This window comes from Muntiacus reevesi, chromosome 8 (genome assembly GCF_963930625.1).
Source record: "Muntiacus reevesi chromosome 8, mMunRee1.1, whole genome shotgun sequence".
Taxonomy (NCBI): domain Eukaryota; kingdom Metazoa; phylum Chordata; class Mammalia; order Artiodactyla; family Cervidae; genus Muntiacus; species Muntiacus reevesi.
In genome coordinates this window covers 7783928-7803780 of record NC_089256.1, presented here as the reverse complement: position 1 = coordinate 7803780, position 19853 = coordinate 7783928, and the positions used below count along the sequence as shown (strand labels likewise).

The following is a 19853-nucleotide window of genomic DNA, read 5'->3' as shown; positions in this document are numbered from 1 at the left end:
GAATTGCCAGGCAGAGGAGCTAAGGGTGAAGACAGAAGAGCCTCAAGAGAAAATGCAGTTTTTCTTCTAAAGCTTCCTACAGGCAGAATGTAGAAGTCTTTCTGAGTTATGAGAAGAGGACTCATGTAGGGAGTGCGTGAATTGTGTGTGTTGTGCATATAGTGGAGTGGAGTTGAGGAGCCCAGCGTCGGTGAGGGGCCTTCTGCTTTGTACCTTAATCCACTTCTGTACTGTTTGCATATTTTACCATCAACATAGATTTTTTTTTAAATTTTTTAATACTAGTTAACTCTAAAAGTAAGTGAAGAAGTCATTTTAGGTGGAGTGGGATGAATTGAGAGATTAGAATTAATAGATTTACACTGTTGACATTATGTATAATATATAGGTAACTGATGAGAACCTACTGCACAGCCCAGAGAACTCAGTGCTCTGTGGTGACCTGAAGAGGAAGGAAATCCAGAAAAGAGGGGATAAATGTAAACATACAGCTGGCTCACTTTGCTGAATAGTAGCAGCTAGCACAGCACTGTAAAACGACCATGCTCCAGTAAAAATTAATTTCTAAAAAGAAAAGTCATTATCAATCATCAAAAGCCTCTAAGCGCCCATCCTCACGTAATATGAATGTATCATACAAGGTTGGAATAATGCCGGAGACAAAGGCAGCAGCAGATTCTACATACGCTAATTAGGTAGAATTTCCCAATGGCCCTGCTATGAAGTATAATTATTAAGTATGTTTATCATATATTTATAACATTCTTAAAAGCAGTTTAAATCCTTATGAAGTATACTTTATCTCAGTGTACACATGTAATTATAACTATAATGTAGAATTTTATATTTCGTTTATATAGATATGTATATTTTTTAAAATATATAAATAGAGGAGGACCCTTCATCCTCATTTCCCAGGATATCGTCCCCATGTATACCTGTTTATCTGGCACAGTTGTTAGTTGTACCCCCTTCTGTCTCTCAAGTGTCTTGGTGTTTTAGATGCCGAATTATACATTCACCATATTTATTGTGCTTATAAAATCTGTCTCCACTAGCACCTATTCATATGTTCATATAATTGTAAATCTATTGGTATGTGCATGTGGGTATACATGTATGTGTATTTGTGTGTTTATAAGGTGTATGTTAAAAGCTTTACGGCTAAAAAACAAACTCAGGAAAATAGTAACATAAATCAGATGATCACAGTTATCTAATTACAGATTGATTTATTGGTTTAAAATATTGGTTCACCAAAAATTTTGTAGCAATAACATTTTTCATGCTTATTTATTCCATTCCGGTGATACTGCTGAAAATAATGGATATATTATACGAAACTTGCTTTTTAGTACATGTTTCAGAATATTACATATAAATGTAATCTCATCTGCTTTCCAGCTTCTATTTCTTTTTCTGAAGTCTGTTCTGGGCTTTCCATTGGCAAGAACTCCTAAAGACTTCTGTTTTCACTTACTCTCGATGAAGGAATATAGCGGAGGAGATCACTTTTTTTTTTTTTTTTTTTAAGTCAAAGAATACTATTTTTGGTGGGAATGACTGCCTCCCCCCTGAACTCATTTAAGTCTGAATTCTAATTTTAGGGATATCCTTAAAGTAAGGATGACTGTTCAAAACTCCGGGTCCAATCACCAACCAGACCAGCTGACGGGGCCAGGCTGGGCTCGGTGCTGAGGGAAGCCACTTGGCAGGGAGTGCTTGGAAAGGTGGGGGGGGGAAGGAAGGTGACAGGGACGCAGGGACGCAGCTGCTCGGTCGCCAGGCAGGCAGCAGCCCCACTGTTGTCCAGTCTTCCTGTCTCTCAAGAGAAGATACACTGATTTTTATGTTAAATCTTACTGTTCTTTGACATCAGCTTTTTTTTTTTTTCCCCCCAAAAACATGGTCCAGATGCCACGTGGGGACCAGTGGATCCCCTCTGGTCTTCAGACTTCAGACTCAGTTGCACATTGGACATGTAGAATATGATTTGAAATTGCATCTTCGACAACTGTCACTGCCTTTTCACCTTGCATTTATGGATTTGGATGCTTTGTTCTAAACTGTGACGTGGGCTCCTTGATTACAAGCTTCTTGAGGGCATGAAACTCAACTGTGTCTCATTCTGACTGAACTTCATGTTCCTCAGCTTTGTCTCCTTCAGCAGGCAGAGCTGAAGTCAGTGTCACCTGTCCCCGAAAGGGGGTTTGGCGAGGCTTTCCTGCCTTCCCTCACCCCTGTCCCAGGGCCACTCCCCCCTCTCTTTGTCCCAGCACTCCCGATCCTGCACCTTCGCTGGGAATCTTGGCTTTACAGCATCATGTGAACACGCCTTACCTTCCCTGCTATGCTGCAGACCTTTGGGGGCAGAATTTTTGTTTCTGTAACGGTGCTGGATTTTAGTGTCAGTTCCCAGACCTGGTTCTGGTTGGTTGATAAAAACCATGTGAATATCCTCTGAGACGATTTTCCAGTGTTTACTCGTGTGCCTTTCAAATTTGTTATCACAGGGACAAATAGGATGTTCCTTATTCGCTAAATAAGGTACAAAAATATATATAGGTTCCAGGGTCTTACCCCAGCTGTTCCAAATGAGAATCTCAGCAGGGGCGAAGTAGGGGGACTCTATAAATTCTGTACTATATTAAAGCTTCCCAGGTGATTCAGATGTATAGCCAGGTTCGAGAACTTCTATCCCAAAGCATAAAGTAGGTATTCAGTAAATCTCTGTTCCAAGGAGAAATGAACTCTTGTCTTCCTATAGCACTCAGCCAATATTCAAGAAATAATGGTCAAGAGAGTAAATTCTGAATTCACATACTAACTCTCCCCATCTCACCTTCTTAGGTGGGGCTGAGGCCATCTACTTCCCAGGTTCTTACACTGTCTGGGGTAGATGGATTAATTCTTACCTGGACTAGCGGATGGTCTGACTAGCTGGTTTGCAACCAGTTGGCCTCCCTCTAATCATCTCCATGTGCGGAAGCCTCAGTGATCCTGAGTGATTTAACTCAAATCTGATGATAACTTTTAATGATAACTGGTACTTACAATATAAAACTTGCTGGGGGGAGTCCACTAGAGCCTGTTATGATCTGGTCTGACCGTTTCAAGCTTCCCAGGTGGTGCTAGTGGTAAAAAATCCACCTGCCAACGCAGGAGACACAGGGTTCGAGTCCTGGGTCGGGAAGATCCCCTGGAGGAGGAAATAGCAACCCACTCCAGTATTCTTGCCTGAAAAATCCAATGGACAGAGGAGGCCAGCGGGCTGCAATCCATAGGGCCGAAAAGAGTCAGACATGACTGAGCGACTGAGCACACACAACCTTTCCAAACAGGAGAAAAAGATATGAGAAGGGAGAGAAAGTAGATCTCCCAGGGGCCTAAAAAAGAGGGACCTCACGGAAGACCAAAGAGCCACCTGTGAAGTAGGTAGGTCATTGATCTGTAAACCAGTGAAGGATAGACTCTGGCAATCCATTCAGGGATGACCCTTTCTCTCTTTAGGGGTGCAGAGGGGGCCATAAAGATTCCTTTTTATTTTATTTTATTTAAAGACTTAGTTCCCCACATCCCTGGAAAAGATTCCTGGAACGTTACAGGTAAAGGCAGGTAAAACAAGAGTAGAAGAGCTATCACTAAATAAAGTGAGACAGTGGTCACACCAGAAACCCAGGCTCACGGTGGCTACAACAGTCGACGGTAAACGTTAGTTCTAAGCTTCTTCATTTCTAGAATTAAGAGAGAAACGTGGTGAGTGCATTGTTCTCATTATCTGGATAATGGAGAATTTGTTAGTAGAAATGCACTTTTTCCAGTGGCTGAATGAAATAAAAGAAGTTATCAAATGGATTCTTGTATAAAGGACACTAACATAATAGGCACAGCTCATAATTGCTTTACAAAAAGGTAAAAAGAGAGGCTTTATGTGGCCATCTGGTCTTTCCGACTGAATGAGTGCCATGAGCTAAATGTTATACTCCAGTGCTAGGAGGACATGGCCACTGGGAGCTAAAGAGCGCCAAGCTGTGTGGGCTTTCTGGACATCACTTGATCAGAGAGACTTGATGAACAGCAGCTGAGTAGTATGTCTTTTAGACCAGAGCGGGTATTTTGGCCAGGGCACTACAGTTAAGTGCAGGAGTGATCTCTTAGTATATAGTAAAATTAGTTTGGTGAGTTGCTGTTAGCATTTTTTAAGTGAAAGATAATAGAACAGGACAGACAGCATCACACCTCTAAAGGGAAGGTTTTAGTTTCACTTTTGTCTCGAGTCCCTATGCACCGTGTATTTTTTACTGTGTGTAGCTATGAAAGCTGGTGCTTTGGACTGTCCCTCACTAGAATAGTAGTGAGTAGGCTCTGGCCAACCCAGGCTTATTATAGAACATAGAGAATAATAAGATCTGAGTACAACAGGAGTGGGATCCTCAGACCAGAGCAAGAGCCACCATGCCTTTAAATTGTGCTAATTTAAGAACCTGTGACTAGACAGTATTATAAACTCAGAGACATACTTCCCTGGTTTTGTGTTTTGTTTCCATTTTGGTTGCCTTTAGTACCTTGCAGAGTTATTTTTGAACACCCCAGTCTACTATGGCTATGATAAAAGGGAAATCAGAGGAATGAGATGAGTCCCCATATGGGCCAGTAGTGCAGAGGGCAGGGGGCCCCTGGTGGTCAGACTCAGTCATGCAGACCAAGACTTCTCTGAGAGACCCTTCAGAGCCACAAATGAGGAACGATTCCTCCAGTTCTTTCTTCTTCCCTGAGCAGCCGATAACTTTAGTTACAGATACTGCTTGCTTTGGCTTCCCCAGTGGCTCAGCAGTAAAGCCTCCACCTGCAATGCAGGAGACTCTGGGTGGGGAAGATCCTCTGGAGCAGAAAAGTGCAACCCACTCCAGTATTCTTGCCTGGGAAATCCCATGGACAGAGGAGCATGGTGGGCTACAGTCCTTGGGGTCAAAGAGTCAGACACGACTGAATGCACACACACACACACACACTGCTTAGTTAAGGAAAACTTTTAAAAAATAATTTTCTTGCTTCATGAACTAAATTGAAAATGAAAGTCACTCACTCAGTCGTGTCCGATTCTTTGTGACCCCATGGACTACATAGTCTATGGAATTCTCCAGGCTGGAATACTGGAATCGGTAGCCTTTCCCTTCTCTAGGGGATCTTCCCAACACAGGGATAGAACCCAGGTCTCCTGCATTGCAGGCTATGTTTGGATCAAATCATTAGGGTGTATCATCAGAAATAGACAGGAGTTTTGTGATGGGACCGTGATATTGCCTGATTCTAAGAATTCAACACAGCAGCCCTGAGTGATGATGAGACCCTTAACATTTATCGGGGAACCTTCTCCCCCCAAATTTGGACATGTATATGTAGCCTACAACTTTGAAGAAAGTCAGAGAAAAAGTTCTGGGAGGATTTCCAACTATAACAACTATGAGCAATGGTATGAGAAACAGGCTGGGGCAAGAGAAAGATTAAGCTTCTAAGGTTGACTCCAAGTCTTTGGAGCAACAACAAGATGAGATTAAAAAGAAACAAAGACCACAAAACCCTGTATTTTCATGCAAAAAATTAGTTTTTCAAAGGAATCAAGAATAGCCTATAAGCCAAAGAGCTCCTCGTGGAAGGACCTTTATGTCTGACCCCTTCTCTCCTCTTCTTTTAGATGACAGTCATGTCCCTTTCCAGGGACCTCAAGGACAGCTTACACAGCGACACGGTGCTTTCCATCCTCAATGAGCAGCGCATTCGGGGCATTTTGTGTGATGTCACCATCATTGTGGAGGACACCAAGTTTAAAGCCCACAGCAATGTCCTGGCTGCGTCAAGCCTTTATTTCAAAAACATCTTTTGGAGCCATACCATCTGTATTTCCAGCCACGTCCTGGAGCTGGATGATCTCAAAGCTGAAGTGTTTACAGAAATTCTCAATTATATCTACAGCTCCACAGTCGTCGTCAAGAGACAGGAAACTGTCACTGATCTCGCAGCTGCTGGGAAAAAGCTGGGAATATCCTTCTTGGAAGATCTCACTGATCGCAACTTCTCCAGTTCCCCGGGTCCCTATGTATTCTGCATTACCGAAAAGGGAGTGGTCAAGGAAGAAAAAAATGAAAAAAGGCATGAAGAACCAGCCATCACTAACGGGCCACGGATCACAAATGCATTTTCCATCATTGAAACAGAGAACAGTAATAACATGTTCTCTCCGCTGGACTTGAGAGCAAGTTTCAAAAAGGTCTCCGACTCCATGAGAAACACCAGCCTCTGCCTGGAGAGGACTGACGTCTGCCACGAGGTGGAGCCCGTGCGCACCCTCGCCGAGCACTCCTACGCCGTGTCTGCCGTGTCTTCCGTGGCTGAGGCTTACAGAAGTCAGCCTGCCCGGGACCAGGACAGCAGTTCACCTGCAAAAACAGGGAAGGAGAACGCCGACGCTGTTGCAGCAAAACCGAAAACATGCCGAAAGCCAAAGACACCCTCCGTACCCCAGGAGTCAGATGCCACTCCAGAAAATATACCAGCCCCTCCAGCAAGCAACTTGGAGGTGCCTCAAGAAGAAACTCCACAGCCAGCTGCCGTTCTCTCCCTTTCAAAATCTCCCAGCCACAACGAAGGAGAGGTCCAGTTTCCCAGGGCGGAGGAAAACAAATCCTCTGATGTCCCCGGGCCGCCAGCCGCTGAGGTGCCGCCGCTCGTTTACAACTGCAGCTGTTGTTCCAAATCTTTTGAGAGCAGCACTTTGCTCAGCGCCCACATGCAGCTGCACAAGCCCACCCAGGAGCCCTTGGTGTGCAAGCACTGCAACAAGCAGTTCAGCACCCCCAACAGGCTGGACCGGCACGAGCAGATCTGCATGAGGTCCAGCCACATGCCCGCTCCTGGAGGCGACCAGCGCTTCCTAGAAAACTATCCCACCATTGGGCAGAATGGAAGTTCCTTCACAGCTCCAGAACCTTTACTAGCTGAGAACAGGATTGGTGACTTTTCCAGTCCCGGGAGCACGCTGCCAGAAACAGAACACATGGTTAAATTTGTTAATGGGCAGATGCTCTATAGCTGCGTGGTGTGCAAACGCAGTTATGTGACTTTATCCAGCCTCCGAAGACATGCAAATGTTCACTCCTGGAGGAGAACATATCCTTGCCATTACTGCAACAAAGTGTTTGCTTTGGCTGAGTACAGGACAAGACATGAGATTTGGCACACAGGGGAAAGGCGGTATCAGTGCATTTTCTGTCTGGAGACGTTCATGACCTACTATATACTCAAAAACCACCAGAAGTCTTTCCATGCCATCGATCACAGACTTTCCATCAGTAAAAAAACGGCAAACGGAGGCTTGAAGCCTAGTGTCTATCCGTATAAACTTTACAGGCTCCTGCCCATGAAATGCAAGAGGGCTCCTTACAAGAGCTACCGACATTCTTCCTATGAAAATGCTCGAGAAAACAGTCAGCTGAGTGAGCCTGCACCTGGTCCCTATGTTATTCAGAATCCACACAGCTCTGAATTGCCTACTCTGAATTTCCAGGACAGTGTAAACACCTTGACCAACAGTCCAGCCATCCCACTGGAAACACCAGCACGTCAGGACGTGCCCACTTCGGCCAGTATACAAAACACAGAGGGTACCAAATGGGGCGAGAGGGGAGAGTTGAAAGTGGATCTGGACAATAAGTTTTATTCCACAGAGGCGTCGGGTTCTTCCACTGAAAATGCTGTCGGTTCGGACCCCCGGGCAGGGGATGTGCCTGTTTTGGCTGTGAGCAGCGGCAGTGAGAACTCCACTTCTGTCATCAGCTACAGTGGCCCAGCCCCCTCGGTCATCGTGCACAGCAGCCAGTTTTCATCGGTGATAATGCACAGCAATGCCGTTGCTGCCATGACCAGCCGCAGCCCCAGAGGAGCCCCTTCAGACCAGACTGTCAGCCAGACCCCAAAAGAGGACGGCAAGCCCACTGAGCCAGACAAAGCTGGGAGGGCCGTCAGCAGACCCAAGAGCATGAAGGAGAAGAAGAAAGCTGGCCCATGGACCAGGGGAGAAGTACCAGAGGAGTCCAAATTCACTGCTGATCCTGGAGGCTCACTGGGCAAAACTCCAAATACCATGGAAGAAACGAGTAAAATCGAAACCTACATCGCAAAGCCTGCTCTCCCAGGAACCTCCACAAACAGCAACGTCGCGCCCCTTTGTCAAATAACGGTGAAAATCGGGAATGAGGCCATTGTGAAGAGGCACATCCTCGGCTCTAAGCTGTTCTATAAGAGAGGGCGGAGACCCAAATACCAAACGCAGGAGGAGACGCTGCCCCAGGAGAGCGACCAGGAAGCCAGCGGAGACAACCCTCTCGGGCTCTGCCAGTCCGAGTGCATGGAGATGAATGAGATGTTCGACGATGCCAGTGACCAGGATTCCACGGACAAACCGTGGCGCCCGTACTACAACTACAAACCCAAGAAGAAATCCAGACAGTTGAGGAAAATGAGGAAGGCCACCTGGAGGAAGGAGCACGAAAACAGGAGCCCGAGCCGTAAGTGTAGATACCCGGCCGACCTGGACTGTGCGGTGGGCAAGGCTCCGCAGGAGAAGGCCTTCGAGGAGGAGGAAAACAAGGAGATGCCTAAGCTGCAGTGTGAACTCTGCGACGACGGAGACAAAGCCTCGGGGGCCGGGAGCCAAGGGAGGCCCCACCGGCATCTCACGGCCCGGCCTTACGCGTGCGAGCTCTGCGCCAAGCAGTTCCAGAGCCCGTCCACCCTCAAAATGCACATGCGGTGTCACACGGGGGAGAAGCCATACCAGTGCAAGACGTGTGGCCGGTGCTTCTCCGTGCACGGCAACCTCCAGAAGCACGAGCGCATCCACCTGGGCGTGAAGGAGTTCGTCTGCCAGTACTGCAGCAAGGCCTTCACGCTGAACGAGACCCTCAAGATCCACGAAAGGATCCACACGGGGGAGAAGCGGTACCACTGTCAGTTCTGCTTTCAGAGCTTTTTGTATCTGTCCACGAAAAGGAATCACGAGCAGAGGCATATCAGGGAGCATAATGGGAAGGGCTATGCCTGCTTCCAGTGCCCCAAGATTTGCAAAACAGCTGCTGCCCTGGGAATGCACCAGAAGAAACACTTGTTCAAAAGCCCCAGTCAGCAGGAGAAAGCAGAAGGTGACACAGGCCACGAAAACTCCAATCCCCCGGAGAATCCACATTTCATTGATTCAGAAGGCACTGACCAAAAGGATAATGTACAAACCGTTGTTGATAATGTCCTTTGAATGGAGATACTTAGGGGAAAAAAAACCTTTGAGAATACAAGTTGGTGGGTTTTTTTTTTTTTTTTTTTAGTTAGCTGTTTCTTTTGTTTCTGTTTAGTTTTGTTCACTTAACAGTTATGAAGGAGTGAAATGTAACAAAGAAAATCTCTTTTGTTCAAATTCCAGAAGAAGGATCCTAATATCCACTTTGGGTTTTAGCATTAACTTCATGCAAAGTATGCAAAAACAAAATAGCCGAATCTTCCAATATCCCAAGTGTCTTGTGAAAGTTTATGAAGTTCTCAGTTGTGATATTTTTGCCAGTGGGAGGAAAAAAGAGTTTAATTTTAGCGTGATTTAAAACTTTCTGGTGAGTGCTCATAGGAGCTGGCTGCTCAACTGTCTTTAGTAACTGGAGATATAAGGGTCAGATATCATGAAAATGTCACCTTCATAAATATGTTAAAAGGAAATGAGCTGTGACAGTCATTATTCTCATCCAGCTTCTGCACTATTAAAAATTGTTTAAATTAATGGGTTCATATGAAATAATAGTATAGCTGAAAATACGTGTGAAATGAGTAACCCAAGTAGGACATTCATATGTTATCTAGAACTACTTTTCTGCAACACAAACCTTGTAAAATACAGGTACAGAGCACTATAACTTTTAACTGTCCATGTCCCCTGTAGTGAATTATAATGATGAGCAATAGATCTGCAAATAATGAGAACTGATGTAAAAATCAGTAGGAAGCATTTTGAGTACGACTTCAGAGCATGTGTATGCTTTTAGATGGAATGCTGTTCTCTTGAAGTTATGGCTGAGCTGTTACTAGAACCGGTCTTCTCAAGTCCCAAAAAACATAGGTCATGCCTTATCCATGGGGGAGAACCTTCCCAGAAGTTACTTGTGATTACCTGTACTGTGCTGTGTATTACTTTCTAGTGGCCTCACTTCAGAAATGAGAAAAGGTCAAAGTCTTCTGAAACTCCCTGAAGTCTTCCATCCATCACAAGGCCATGGACGTGGAGGTCTTTCCAGATAGATTTAATCATTCTCGAGGGTTCAAGTAAAACCTGGCATCTCCTGTGCCACTGAAGGAGTGTCTTGGAAATTAAGTGCAAGGCACATGTATGGCGGTGAATTCCCAGGCACTTAAAAGTGACAGAAAGCCTAATCCCTACAATTGTCAGCCTTCTTGGAAATCATGCAGCCCACGAGCATATACTATTTAAAAAATAAATAAAAGACAACAGAAACACACACACCCCTGCCCCACCCAATAATGACTTGAGTGGGTAGGAAGTGATGACCTTCCTTGCCTCAAATGGAGCTTTGTCTTTGGAGGGTGGAGAGATAGAATGTGGGGTGACAAGGTTCCATGACTTGACTTACATGCTTCAAAAACATATAGAATATATTCACAAGTCAGATGCCTTGTCTTCATGTTTGCAGACAGCTGAGACCCTGGTTCGATACCTGGGTTGGGAAGATTTGCTGGAGAAGGGATAGGCTACCCATTCCAGTATTCTTGTGCTTCCCTTGTGGCTCAGCTGGTAAAGAATCCACCTGCAATGCAGGAGACCTGGGTTCGATCCCTGGGTTGGGAAGATCCCCTGGAGAAGGGAAAGGCTACCCACCCCAGTATTCTGGCCTGGAGAATTCCATGGACTGTATAGTCCATGGGGTTGCAGAGTTGGACATGACTGAGCCACTTTCAGCCCCCTTGCTAAAAACCCACTTCCATGTTTAATGTTCTTTTTCTTTGACCTGCACCATCAACACGGCCCTCAAAATCTAACCACCCTATAGGATATTCCGTCACATGGACTAGGTTCCTGGGAAGCTGAAAGTCATGATTCTTTAACTTTTTAAGCTGCCAGAATAGGAGGGAGAGAGAAAACATTCTTACCCATTTGATCACCAGAACACCAGTATGAGCAGAATCTGGAACCCAGTTCAAGGATGACCTGCAGCCATTCGTGTTCACAGGATTTGGCAGCTGGAAACCCAAGATTACCCAAGGCTGCAAGGATACCATTGTGAAGAAATGGCTTGAAGGACTCCGGGTTCTCTCTTCAAGTGTTGGGATGTCTCCACAAAGAAGACTTCATATGAATTGGGGTGGACCAGAAAGCATCTAAACACCCAGAAAAGGACATAATCAAAGCTGATCTTTTTATACTGTAGTACTTTGCTGTTAAATAACCCTAATATTGTATTTGCATTTATCTTTTGTTCATCTACTTTCACTTACAAACAGTATTATGTAATAGAGGAAAATGGAAAAATGCAAATGAGTTCAACTTTATTTTATACATTGTATATATGTACACCTGAACCGTTCATTTGGGTTTTGTTAAAGAGATAGTCACAAAGGGCTTATGCAAATCATTTTGAATTGATAATTAGAAAACTGAATAAGCAATCTTGTGATCTACCAATTTGTTTTATCTCAATCAGGATTATGAATCAAGAATTACTGTGTATTTCAGTCATTTTGATTTGAAGTAACTCTAAATACAAAATGATTACATGTAATGATGTCTCCCAGCCCTTCCATGTGGATATTTTTTAAGTGGACTTGTATGCTAATAATTCTAGACCAAAGTAAATATGGCAGAATATTTATACATGAAAAAATAATTTTGCAAATATTTTCTATAATTGTATTATTCGTTTAAAATGTTGATAGCTTGTGTTAGTTTCAGGGAGGGGTGTATATTTTGATAAAAAATACTTGACTTTGTAATTCTGTATATTCTATACAATTTATAGCAGAGCCGTTTTAAGACAGCCTTGTCACATTTTTTGTTAATTGTGAAAATTTTATTCGAAGTGATGTTTATGCATTGAGTACATAATGACCAACTAGAGTTAAAGTAAGTGTGAACAGTGAAACATACTGTATGCTGTACAAGATATATTGTAATTTGCTGTTTTAGCATCTGTATTTTGGTTAGGAGATATTATTAAATGCAGATGTTAAGGGTTGGAAAAGTCTAATTTTATTTTTAGAACTAATGGATATAAATTTGTTTTTGCTTGATTAAAATAGCTTATTCTTATGTTGTCTCTTTTTAAACATCTTAGTGTTAATTCTTTTGTGCAGCCAAGCAGCAATTTCATTTGTATGAGTCACAGCGTTGTTTCACATATGATTCATTCAGTATATTTCTGTTTCCTTACTTGTTTACATTCCATGGTACCTGCTTACATGCTTAGGACTCAAATGGAATATGACATTAAAAAAAGCAGAATAAAAGAGACTGAAATCTTGTTATCATTTAGTGCTTTCGATAGACCTGATATTATGATAAACCTGAGTGTTGGAAGTATTCTGCTCCAGTCATCCACAGAGAACAGATTTCACTTATTAACTACCAGATATTTGGCAACGTTCTTGCCACGGTCTATCTCATTCAGTCTTTTCCCAAGGACCCTAGGAAATAGACTTCTTTATCTGCATTTTATAAGTGACTTTGAGAAGATCCCACAGCCAGCCAGCCAGGATCCTAACCCTTGTCTGCCTGACTCCACAGCCCACGTTTTTGTCCTTCTCTGCATCTTAGAGGGAAGTGCTTAATGTAAACGGAATAGAGAGTGAGGAAGAGGCCTGACCAAGGACTGCAGCTTGTGATGGTAGCCGTCACAGTGAGGAGGCCGTAGCAGGGTCAGCTCCCTGGACTCAGCTCTGATTGCTTACTGAGGCCTCAATACTTTGGGCATTTGGTCGCTCTTACATTTGAGGATATTGCTCTATGAAGTCAGTTTGTAAAAGTTTGTAAACTTTTTTTAATGTGGAGTGAAATTATGATTTAATGCTGTTGTAAACTAGCCATTTTTCACATAAAGAAAAAAATCTGTCCTGTCATCACAGATCGTAGTCCCAACCTTAGCTGCTTATCTGCAAATACAGGCAATTACTCACAATGGGTAATGTGACAGGAGAGTCAGAGGCTCAGGCAATACAGCCCATCAGCAGCACAGGGAAAATAGCTCAAGTGTCCAGCCCTGATTGCTGGTCCACAGCATCAATTTTGTGTTTGAAGGGCAACCCAAACCAGATTCTCCAAAAATTCTATAACCACTATCTGCTAAAAGGAACTGTCTGTCAAAACAGCAGAATTAATATTGAATTTGTAACAGTTGAGAAACTAGATTAAAACCATAAAAACAAATCACACAAAGCAGTCCTGTTTGTACATATTCTTTTTAAGATTTTTCTTGACATGTACCATTTTTTAAAAACCTGTATTGAATTTGTTACAGTATTGCTTCTGTTTTATGTTTTGGGTAGTTTTGTTTTTTTTGCATCGAGGCATGTGAGATCTTAGCTCCGCGACCAGGGATCGAACTCACATGCCCTGCTTTGGAAGGTGAAGTCTTACCACTGAACTGGCAGGGAAGCCCCTCTACATATCCTTTTAATGACTTCAGGTCTTTTTATCCTTATTGCTCACTTTCCTCTTTCTTATCTCCGATTGATTGATTTTACTCCACCCCCTGTTCCCATCTATTCCTCTTTGCGGGGACAACAGTTCTCCCCATTTCAAGTTCTTTGTATCGGAGAACTCCTCAGCTCACACCCGCGTTGTGGCCTGTTAATCTAACCCCCTTTAGCTCCTCCTTTTCCTCTTCCCTCCCCAGTTTGCACCCTTTGGTCCTGATTATTCAAGCAAGTGAGCAGATGAGTTGGTGTGCAGTTTTTAACTAAACACTCCAAATTTACATCTGGAAAAACTGTAGCAAAAATGGGATTATGTTTTTATTATTTCCTTCTTGACATCTGAGATACCAACTAATTCTATTTAGTATGTTTTACTGAGAAGTCAAGAGCATCTTTTTCAATAATTTTTAAGGTGATGACTTTCTGTGTAATTATATGCCCAAGTCATGTCCAACTGTGGCCCCATGAGCTATAGCCCACCAGGCTCCTCGGTCCATGGAATTTTCCAGGCAAGAATACTGAAGTGAATTGCCACTCCCTTCTCCAGGGTATCTTCCCCCCAGGGATCAAACCTACATCTCCAGCATTGGCAAGATTCTTTACCACTAGCACCACCTGGGAATCATAGTAGTATTTTATTCCAGTTGCAAGACACTTTGTTATATTTAAAAGCTGTAACAGACTAACTTATGAAGAATTTTATTTCATTTATTAAAAATAAGTTTAATTTTCAGTGTCCAGCATTTTGTCAAGGTTACAGCTACGGAGATATAAGAGGTAACTTGTGACTTCAAGGAATATGAAGCCAGGAAAGGAGGCAATAGATGATTACAAAATAAGCCCTGAGCTCCTAGGGACTCAGAACCAAAGCAGGGAGTGTTGGCACTGAGCTGGGGCTGACAGAGCCTGGGCTTCCTAGTGTGGGCAGGCCCAAGTAGAATTGATTAAAAAGAGCTAGGAGTGAATGTATATTGCCCCAAAAGCCTGGGGTTTGTGGTGGTGAGTCAAGAGAGGCATGCTAAGGGCACATCACTAGGGCCTCATGGGTCTGGTCAGAGTTTGTTTTTTTTTCTATCTGAAAGCAGAAGGGCTATGGTGGGGGTTGGAGGAGTCCATGAGGGGCTGAGTGCTAGGAGATGAGGTCAGAGAGATGAACCACAGATCCAAGCAAGATGAGAAGCCTTTGCAGGGCTTAAGCAGAGAGGAAACCATCTGATGTGTTTAAAGGCTCACTCTCCCTGCAGTGCAGTGAACAGACCACAGCACGGGGGTGGGGGTGGGGAAATCAGATGAGAGGTTGAGACAGCATACAGGAGAGGTGACAGTAGCCTGGACAAGAATGGGAGCAATGAAAACAGACTAGGTCACATTCTGGATAGACATTTTTTAATCTTTAATTTAAAAATTTCAAACATGCAGAAGTAGATTAGTATGGTGGACTCCAGTGTACCTACCCATCATCCAACTCCAACAACCTACCATTCACAGCCAATTTTGTTCTACCTATACCTTCACCTACTTCCCCTCTGTACTGTATTGTTTTGAAGCATATCGCAGACATCATACTATTTTGTCTGTAAATATTTCAGAATATATCTTTTTTTAAAAAATAAGCATTTCTTATATAACCATATCATTATCACACCTTCAAAAATAATATTCCTAAATATTATCAAATTCATTAAAATTTCTGACTATCTTGTAATTGTCATAATCATTTTTACAAGTTGAATCAGCATCCAAATAAGGTCCCACATTCCAATTGGTTGATATAGCTAAGTATCTTTTAATCTTTGGTTCCCCCATCACTTTTCCCCCCTTTGCAATTTATTTATTTTTAACATTTATTTGGTTGCATTGGGTCTTAGTTCTGGTACTCAAGCTGAGTTGCTCTGCAGCATGTGGGATCCTAGTTCCCCAACCAAGGATCAAACCTGAGTTGCCTGCGTTGCAAGATGAATTCTTAAACACTGAACCATAAGGAAAGTCCCTGAAATTTATTTTTGAGGAAATTAGATCCTAAAGAGTTTCTCACTACCTGTGAAGCAGCAAGACAACTTCCTAGACTGTGTTATATTCTTCCATCAGTAGGTTTGTTTGGTCCAGCTGAGCTTAGGGATGTACTGAAGATAGGATTTGCAAGTGATTTAAGTCCTAGTGGATGAGGAAAACAGAACAGTCAAGAATGACTCTGAGCTTTGGGTCTAGCAATTGGAAGGATGGAGTTGCCGACAGACAACTAGATACACGAATCAGAAGTTCATAGCAGAGGACAGTCTTCAGGTATGTTTCATTCATTTAAAACATTTTTGAGCCAAGTAAGGGAATCCAAGAGTGGGCAAAACTAATGGTCCCTGGAGTTTGTGATCTAGTGAAAAACATAAAAAGTTAAATAATTACAACTGCAATAAGTGCTGTGAAGAATAGATACATAGTGTTATGGGGACATTTAATGGGGGGACCTAACCAAGTCTGGGAGTTCAAGAGAAGTCATCCTCGAGGAAGTAATTTCTGAGCTGAGCTCTAAGGGATGAATGAGAGTTGAAGTGGGAGAGAGTTTCCAGGTGGAATACAATACAAAAGTCTGCTTCTAGAGCGAACAGGGTGCCCTGGAACCAGTGGTGGCCAGAAGACAAGAGAGATGGATCTGAGATGAGACTGGAGGACAGAAGCCATGCCATGTGGACTTCCCAGGTCACACTAAGGACTTTGATCTTACACTCAGAGCAGCAGGAAACCACTGACCTATTTCCAGCAGATTGGGACACAAAGAGGTATTGTCATCAGTTTTGTATTGTGAAAAAGTCACTGTCACTGAAATGTAGAGCACTGGAGGATGGTAGTAAGCAGGAATAGAGCAGTTAGGACGCTATTGCGGTGGTCCAAGATGGAGATGATGGCATGGATTGCATACAGACAGTAAAGATAGGAAAGGGGAGGATTTGAGGATTTGAGGGGAGGATTTAGGGACTTCCCTAGTGGCTCAGGTGGTAAGGAATCTGCCTGCAATGCAGGAAACCCAGGTTTGATCCCTGGGTTGGGAAGATCTCGAGGAGAAGGGAGTGGCTGCTCACTCCAGTATTCTTGCCTGGGAAATCCCATGGACTGAGGAGCCTGGCAGGCTACAGTCCATGGGGTCTCAAAGAGTCGGACACAACTAAGCAACTCACACTTGCATTTAGGTGACAGAATCAGCAGGACTTGTTGGAATGGTCTGGGGGAGAGGGCTACGAGGGGATAAGGCTAACCTTTTGAATTCATAATTGTTGAAACTATGGGAATATATGATGTACTCTATACAGCTTCTATAAAAAAATACAGAATCTCAGAAAACACCAATATTTGAAAGGTGAGTTAAGTAGAGCCTATTTTAAGAGGCTGAGGCAAAGATGGTGTCAGAGAAGTCAGAGGAAAACTGAGGGGAGTGGCAGCTAGGAAGCCAGAGATGAAGAACCTCTAAGAAAGGAGAGCATAGTCAGTTGTGTCGAACGAGTATAAAGCCAAGTAGGGAAAGTCTGGGAAGTGCGCTTTCACCCTCAGCAACATGAAGGGGACTGGCAGGGATGTGCTAGTAAATGGCTAGCCCCAGCTCTTTAGTGGGGAACACTGGATTTATGTGTCAATTTCTGTGGTGTAAATACGCCCACAGTGGATGATTTTAAGCCACCAATATGATGTCACTGGTGGCAGGCGTGAGCCTGCCTAGGGTCGTCTCAACTGGTGATCTTGACATGAGTGACTCCATGTGGTGGTACAGGCAGGAATGAGGGGTGGATGGAGGAATGGGGGTGCAGACACTGAGTGAGGCTGTTCTGTCAGGATGCTTAGCTCTGAAGGGGAGAAGAAAGACAGGCAAAGGCAACTAAGATTTGGAGGTTGAGACTCCACCTGAGTAGAACAGGGTGGAACAGAGGATGAGGAGGCAAGGGAGTTGAAGGGACTGGTGAGAGACTTGTTATAGCCAAGAAGAATGGTGGTGGGTCTTATTTAATTGATAAGTCGTGTTTGACTCTTTTGGGACGATAGCATGGACGATAGCATGCCATGGGATTTCCCAGGCAAGAATAGCAGAGCGGCAAGAATGACATTTCCTTCTCCAAGGCATCTTCCCAACCCAGGGATCAAACCAGCAATTCCTGCAATGACAGGTGGACTCTTTTTTTTTTTTTTTTGGATTTTTTTTTTCATGGTTTACATGCCATTTTATTTTATTTTATTTTTAATTTTTTTTTTATTAGTTGGAGGCTAATTACTTCACAACATTTCAGTGGGTTTTGTCATACATTGACATGAATCAGCCATAGAGTTACACGTATTCCCCATCCCGATCCCACCTCCCTCTCCACCCGATACCTCTGGGTCCTCCCAGTGCACCAGGCTCGAGCACTTGTCTCATGCATCCCACCTGGGCTGGTGATCTGTTTCACTATAGATAATATATATGCTGTTCTTTCGAAACATCCCACCCGCACCTTCTCCCACAGAGTTCAAAAGTCTGTTCTGTACTTCTGTGTCTCTTTTTCTATCTTGCATACAGGGCCATCGTTACCATCCTTCTAAATTCCATATATATGTGTTAGTATGCTGTAATGGTCTTTATCTTTCTGGCTTACTTCACTCTGTATAATGGGCTCCAGTTTCATCCATCTCATTAGAACTGATTCAAATGAATTCTTTTTAACAGCTGAGTAATATTCCATGGTGTATATGTACCACAGCTTCCTTATCCATTCATCTGCTGATGGGCATCTAGGTTGCTTCCATGTCCTGGCTATTATAAACAGGGCTGCGATGAACATTGGGGTGCACGTGTCTCTTTCAGATCTGGATTCCTCAGTGTGTATGCCCAGGAGTGGTATTGCTGGGTCATATGGCAGTTCTATTTCCAGTTACAGGTGGATTCTTTAACACTGAGCCACCAGGGAAGCTTAGGAACTATGGAGCCGGGGTTTAATCTAAAGAAATACAGACCTCAGTGTCTGATAAACACAAATACAGAGTCCGACACAAGGTGTCTCAGGAAAGGTTAAAGAATCTGTGTTCTACTTAACAAATGCTTAGGATTGTAAGTTTCCAGGTTCTAATATTTTTCTAGGTGTTTTCTCTGTTTTTTTTCACTGCTATGTCTCCAGTGCTTTGGACATGGTCTAAGACAGTAGATCTTTTTTTTAAGAATTTTTTTCATGTGGACCATTTAAAGTCTTTATTGAATTTATTACAACATTGTTTCTGTTTTATGTTTTGGTTTTTTGACTGTGAAGTATGTGAGGTCTCAGCTCCCCAACCAGGGATTGAAACTTCACCCCTCTGCAATGAAAGGTGAAGTCTTAACCACTGGACTACCATGAAGTCCCAAGAATAGATCTTTAACGTTCTCATCATGAGAAAAAAATTAACTGTGCATGGAGATGAATGGTAACTATATTTGTTGTGATGATCATTTTGCAATATGTCCTGTTAGGTGCAGGACAGGCCATCCCAAAATATGCCACAATGACATGTTGATTATTTAGAATTAAACTTACTTAAGAAACAGCCAAAGCAAGCAGGACATGCTGACCCTTCTCTCTGTCTGCCTGGAAGCAGGAAATAAATCTCTCAAGTGAGAGGTGCACCCCCTTGTGTCTGGAGGTAAAAGGACAACCTTCTTGGTGGAGACAGGAACTCCATCCTCGAAGCCTGTGTGTAAGCAAACCTTGTCACTTCTTAAATTCCCTTCTCCAAGCTCGAACTCCATTTAGATTCTTCACTAACTGAGAACCCAAAGCCCAAGTTTCTTTGTCCTGTATGTAAAAAGTATAAAAGCTGCCCATTTTGGCCATTTCTCTGGTCCTATTTCTATGAGGCCTCTGCGCAGATGAATTGAAATTTGTTTCTTTTTCTCCTACTAATCTTTCTTAGGTCAATTTTATTATCAGTCCTGCCACAAGAACTCAAGAGAGGTGGGGGGGGGGATTCCCCCTTCCTATTAATATAAATATCTAATAGTTATGTTGTACACCTGAAATTAGTACAATGTTGTACCTCAGTTTAAAATAGAAGGTGACAGTGTTAGTCACTCAGTCGTGTCTGACTCTTTGTGACCCCATGGACTGTAGCCCGTCAGGTTCCTC

At 43.3% G+C, this 19853-nt stretch overlaps 1 protein-coding gene across 10 annotated transcripts in view; it reads left to right on the top strand.

Moving 5' to 3' along the window:
• Nucleotides 1-12559, top strand: part of ZBTB38 (zinc finger and BTB domain containing 38) — a 132043-nt gene extending 119484 nt beyond the window's left edge. For all 10 annotated transcript variants that reach the window (XM_065942231.1, XM_065942229.1, XM_065942233.1 and 7 more), the window contains one exon: nucleotides 5696-12559. In XM_065942231.1, the coding sequence (XP_065798303.1) occupies nucleotides 5696-9307 (3612 nt within the window). In that variant the 3' untranslated portion in view covers nucleotides 9308-12559. The remainder of the gene's footprint in view (nucleotides 1-5695) is intronic.
• The last annotated feature ends 7294 nt before the right edge of the window (nucleotides 12560-19853 follow it).